The 5,533-nt window shown below is 30.7% G+C and overlaps 1 protein-coding gene across 1 annotated transcript; it reads left to right on the top strand.

Moving 5' to 3' along the window:
- The first annotated feature begins 651 nt into the window (after nt 1–651).
- LOC108458118 (seipin-1) lies at nt 652–2,495 on the top strand. The gene is made up of 2 exons (XM_017757387.2): nt 652–1,277; nt 1,691–2,495. Exons 1-2 carry the CDS (start codon nt 705–707, stop codon nt 2,369–2,371), a joined length of 1,254 nt encoding a protein of 417 aa, XP_017612876.1. The 5' UTR covers nt 652–704; the 3' UTR covers nt 2,372–2,495.
- The last annotated feature ends 3,038 nt before the right edge of the window (nt 2,496–5,533 follow it).

Raw genomic sequence — 5,533 nt, 5'->3', positions numbered from 1 at the left:
AGTTTTATATAATAAATTTATATTCCATATTTATAAATAAATGCATTTACAATCTAATCTAATATATTGATATTAATTCTATATTATCTAAGAAAAGTAAAATAAAATTGCAAAATTTTTAATATGTGAATTTTTTTATTGTACAAATATTTTGTTGAAAAATATTGTACAAATTTTATTTTATAATATTGGAATTATAAAAATAATTTTATATTTAAGTTATACTTAATTATTATTTTTAATAATTTTACTCTGCATTAGTTAAATAAAAATTAGGTAGTATTATAAACAAATAAATTTTTTAATTATATTTTTTATTAATTTTATAATTCATATTTAAAATTTATAGTTATTCTTTTGTAATGACATAGTTTTCGAGACAACACCCAATATTTATTAGTAAAGGCAAAAGTTTGTTTTAAATTCAAAGCTGAGTTACTTAAGCAATAAATTTAAATTAATAGAAAATCCAAAAAATTTATTTTGCCGAAAAAAAATTAAATTCATGAATTTAAAAATAGAAGTTTTTAGAAAAGAAAAATATTCCCAAAACTAAAATATTGTGGAAATTCAAGATTGAATAACACCTGTCGATAGTCTACCTCGGCTTGTCTCCACGTTTCTTTGCTCATGCAAAAGCAGCTTTACATTGCAGTTGGGTCATACCAATCCCCAAACACACAAATTCAGTCTCACTTTCTCTCATGCTCTCATCACCTGAAATGGAGGAGAAAGAAGCAGAAGTAGTAGAAGCACCAAAACCAGCTGACTGGTTCAATACCTTATTATCTCTTCAAGCTGATCTCCTTTACAACTGTTTCACCACTCTTTCTTCCCCTTTCTTCACCCTCTTATCGGCGGCCTTTGAGTCATACCGCCGTGCCGAAGAGACGACAGCCAACGTCGAAACGGCGGTTCAAAATCTACCTTCCAGCATCACCCACGGTAGCACTGTCTTGCTCAAGAGAGTCGGGTTAGGACTTTTTGGTGCTGCTCAAATGTGCATGGTGTTGGTCTTTCTGATGGTTTTGGCTGCTTTTGTGGGAATTGGGTTGGTGCAACTTTGGGCGGAGGAGCCTGTTTTCGTTAGAGAAAAATTGTTCTTTGATTACACAGAGGTGAATCCTACGGCGGTGTTTTGTGCTGGTGGAGGTGGATTTGATGGCGGCTGTTATAGGAAGAAGCAGATGGGTGTTCCCGTTGGTCATACCATTCATGTTTATTTGCTTCTTTTGATGCCTGAATCTGATTTCAACAGAGATATTGGAGTATTTCAGGTATTCTCTGATTTTATTCGTACTTCTTCCAATTTTTTGTTCATAGTGGATTGAATAATCTCTTTTCACCCCCAGCTGATACCGTTCTTTAAAATTCCAATTAAATTTTTTTTCTACGACGAAAAAGAGGGTATCTAAATTTAAGGCAAGATGGGTTAAAAACTAATAAAATGTGTTAGCTGAAAGGTAATTCACAAGACATGCTAAGCCTATGATTGGTTAGATTTGGCAATGTGAAGTAAGGATAGAAGCCTCTTACACGTGTGTAGACAACTTGTTTACTAATAGTGAAAGGCCTACCCTCCCTCTGTTTGTTGCTGATATAAGCTAATGTGGTGCATTCCGACCCCAACTCTTTGGGTGTCTTTGATGGTTACAAAGCATGTAATCAACCATAGTATTTGTTTGATTAGTTGAATGCAGAACTGATATCAATCAATGGAGATGTAATTGGTAAGTCTAGCCAGCCTGTTATGTTGCGCTTTACAAGTCTACCACTTCGGCTTGCACGTACATTTTTTATGGCTATACCTCTCTTACTCGGAATTTCAAGTGAGACGCAAAAGGTGAAGATTGAGATACTGAGATATAAAGAAGGATATCCCAGAAGTGAAGCCGTGAGGGTAACATTGGCTCCGAGGGCCGGAACTTTGTCGCTCCCACAGTTGTACGAAGCGGAAATCATCATGAACTCACAGTTGCCATGGTCTAAACAGTTGGTCCACAATTGGAAGTGGACCTTGTCTGTATGGATATCGCTCTATGTATACATTTTCTTCCTCATACTTCTCGTCGGTTGCTTTAGACAGCTATTCTTTCCATTCACAACATCAGCAGGTGTCGAAAGAGATGCAAGCGTAGAGGAATTGAGAGAGCCAGTAATGGGCGGCAGAAGAAATGATCGTGTTGAGGTTTCCGATCTAATGAGCAAATGGCAGCATAGCAGACGGAAGCGGAAGGCGATCTTTCTGAACAAAGAAGTCTCAGAGATAGCGGGGTCATCAGCATCAAGCATTAGCCTAACTAGGGAAGATAAGAGTGCGGTAATTGAAGAGGATGTGGGAGACTCAGAATCAGTATGTTTAGGTGGTTGAGTTTAAAATTCTCCATGTTTATGTTACACCTACATATTTATGCTTTGTTTTCTTTTGATCCTTCTTAGCAAACCTTCTTTCTTTTCCCTAGTAAATAAATAGTTTACTACGCTTCAGATGAGAAGTAAGGCGAAATGTTGATTTCACATTGCCATAAAATTACAAAAAAAAAAAATTAATTACTATTATAATTACAAACTATCAAATAATAATTAAGTCATTGATCATTAAGATTAACAACTCGTGGTCACGATTAATTTCTATTTATCATGTAATACTAATATTTACTATTTTTAGATTATGATTTTATTATTGTGAATGATGTTACATATTGTATTAGTTTTTGGTTTATTATCTGTTTGAATTTAAAGTTTTTACATACAATTTACGTATATATAATTCAGGAGTAAGATATGTTGAACAACGATGGATTCAGGATCCAGTTTGTTATATTCATATATCTATATTTTGGGAGTCATCGATAATCAAGATAAAGTATTTTTTAATTAGACTCGATAGATGATATATTAATATTTTAATTGATTTGTTCATTTTTTTTAATAAAAAACGATCTAAGAGTCAAAACTCATTTTATTGCATCATTTAACACTAAGGCCCAGTTCTTCATTGCTTTTCAAAAGCACTTCTGGCTTCAAAAGACTTCGGAAGAAAAGTGAAGAACAAACTGCTTTTATGAAATTTTAGCTTTTAGAAGTGCTTTTCAAAAGCATTCGAAAAGGAGAAGCTAAAATTTTAGCTTCTCCTCTCCCAAAAGCACTTTTAGTGATTAATTACTTTTCACCCTTCAATAATATAGTATTTTTCGTTTTTTCTTGATACTTAATTACAAATATGTTAAAATCATTAATTAAAAATAAAAATATTTTTAAAAATACTAATTACAAATATTTAATAGTTATATTTAAATATTTAAAATATAGTTTATATATTCTAATTAAATTTTATAAATATTTAATATTTATTGCTTAAAATATTTAAAATTTATATTTTATATATTAAAATATTAATAAGAAGTTATAATAAATTTTTATATTCTTACTAAAATATAATAATATTAACTAATTTAAATATTATTTAAATGTATATTTGTTACTTGATAATAACATGTCTAAAATGGACATTTTATTTCTCAAAAGCACTTTTTGACAGCAATGCTAAACACTCAAATTTTAAATCAAACTTTTCAAAAGCACTTCTCAAAAGTACTTTTCCACAGCACTTCTCAAAAGTACTTTTCAAAAGCAATGAAGAACTGGCCCTAAATCATGAATATTCGCCAGATAATCCATGTTAAAGTTCACAGTACAAATATTAGCCAAAGCCAAATTACAAAGCTTATTCGTAATTTTATTACAAATCTTGGGGCCCACTTAAAAATAAAACAATTGAACGAATCCAGCATCATTAAAGACATATTTAGGTTTATATACTAATATCTCGTATTAATATTTAATCATGTAATAGCGTTTAGTGTTAATTAAATATTAGATAACGAGTTAATATTTGTTTCTATGTTGTTTTGTATGCAAAACCATTTGGGACAATATACAAAGTGTACTAATGTAATTTATGGATAATTTTATTAGATCAATCTGTTTAAGAAAAATACAAATATACATAAACGAAAATGTTACACTTAGAGCACTAGATCTAATAACATAACATAGACAAATATAAAACTCAATACTTATTAGTGGCGAGTAAAATTTGTTTTGACTCCAGAAAATGAAAAAAAATTAAATTTTAAATTAATCAAATCAAATTATTCATTTTTCAAATAAATTCAGATACGTAATACGATTTTTTGAGAATTCAAATTGAGTTAGAAGGTATAATTTCAATGTTTGTATTTCCCGACGCCGCTTCGTTCAATCTTAAAGTCTCTATCTCCTGACAATGAAAAGAAAAACAGTCCTCTTTAACTTTTTCAGTCTTCCCGATCAAAAACAAAACCTTCCCCAAATTACAAACACTAAAGGGACAATTTTACATGTTTGTATTATATTTAGATTTTATTTTAAATATAAAACATTATTCAATATTTATAAATTTTGAAATCATTAAAATAAAAGTTCTCTTAGGATGAATTACTTTCTTGAAGAAAAATTTAAAACCATTTTTATATAAATAAAATCAATTTTCTTAATAAAACAATATATGCCATAGCAGCAACCACAATACTAAACTCGTAGCAGTTAGTTTAAGAGTTTTTTTTTTTTTGGTCAAAGTTAAGTGACAAAACACCTAACCATTAGAAACGAGTAGAGCCAATTTAGTTAGTTGAAGTGTTAAAAAAAAAATAATATTAATAATTAGAGGTACATTGATACGAAGTAGTAGAAATAGTGAAGTGAACAATTTCGAGTACATTAATATAAGGTAAAATGGTAGAAATAGCAAAGAGAATAATTTTTATGTACAGGTATCACATTATACATAGGGTGAAAGTTGAAGGAACAAAAACTCAAACAATCCTCAAATCCAATGTTGATTATGTTTTCCCATGCAAGTTTCTCAAACAAGCCTCTATTCCTTCCCATGCAATGTTTGGTTCTCTCATCAACAAAGACTTCATATGACCCACTCCATGAATGTCACCAATATTCAATGGTCACTCTCTTTTTTTCTCTCTCCTTTTATTGTTCATATTTGTGCCTAGAACTCCAGTAGTTTTCAGCTCATATTTGTGCATAGCTTCAGATTTACCAACAAACACTTACCACCTATAGAGGGAGGCTACTGTTGTTCCAATAGGGTCGGAAGCGTGTAAATTATTGTACTAAAAAATCACACAAAGTTCAATTCCCAGGGAAGAGAGGTGGATCACAAGGATCTCTTAAATACCAAGTCTTTCCTTAGTCAGAATATTCCTTCTATCGTAATTTAATAGGACAATTAAATACTACTATTATACCCTCAAATATTGAAAGAAAAATAGGACAAGAAAGAACACAAGAATTTTAACGAGGTTCGGTAAATTATACCTACGTCCTCGGGCACTAACACCAGATGATAACTTTACTATCTCCAAAATATTACAAACAAATAGAATTCCTTAAGAATTCTCAAATGGGAGAAGAGAGAAAACTAAGAGAGAAAAATTGGTTGGGATGAATTGAAATGAGAAATGAGAAGGCCTAT

The sequence above is a fragment of the Gossypium arboreum genome, chromosome 4 (assembly GCF_025698485.1).
Source record: "Gossypium arboreum isolate Shixiya-1 chromosome 4, ASM2569848v2, whole genome shotgun sequence".
Taxonomy (NCBI): domain Eukaryota; kingdom Viridiplantae; phylum Streptophyta; class Magnoliopsida; order Malvales; family Malvaceae; genus Gossypium; species Gossypium arboreum.
This window is presented reverse-complemented; position numbering and strand designations above follow the sequence as displayed.

Bases quoted from the DNA above. Each gene is read 5' to 3' on its own strand.
- LOC108458118 (XM_017757387.2), top strand. From the start codon at position 705: ATGCTCTCATCACCTGAAATGGAGGAGAAAGAAGCAGAAGTAGTAGAA. The intron at 1,278-1,690 runs GTATTCTCTGAT...TTGTTTGATTAG, and splicing joins GAGATATTGGAGTATTTCAG to TTGAATGCAGAACTGATATC.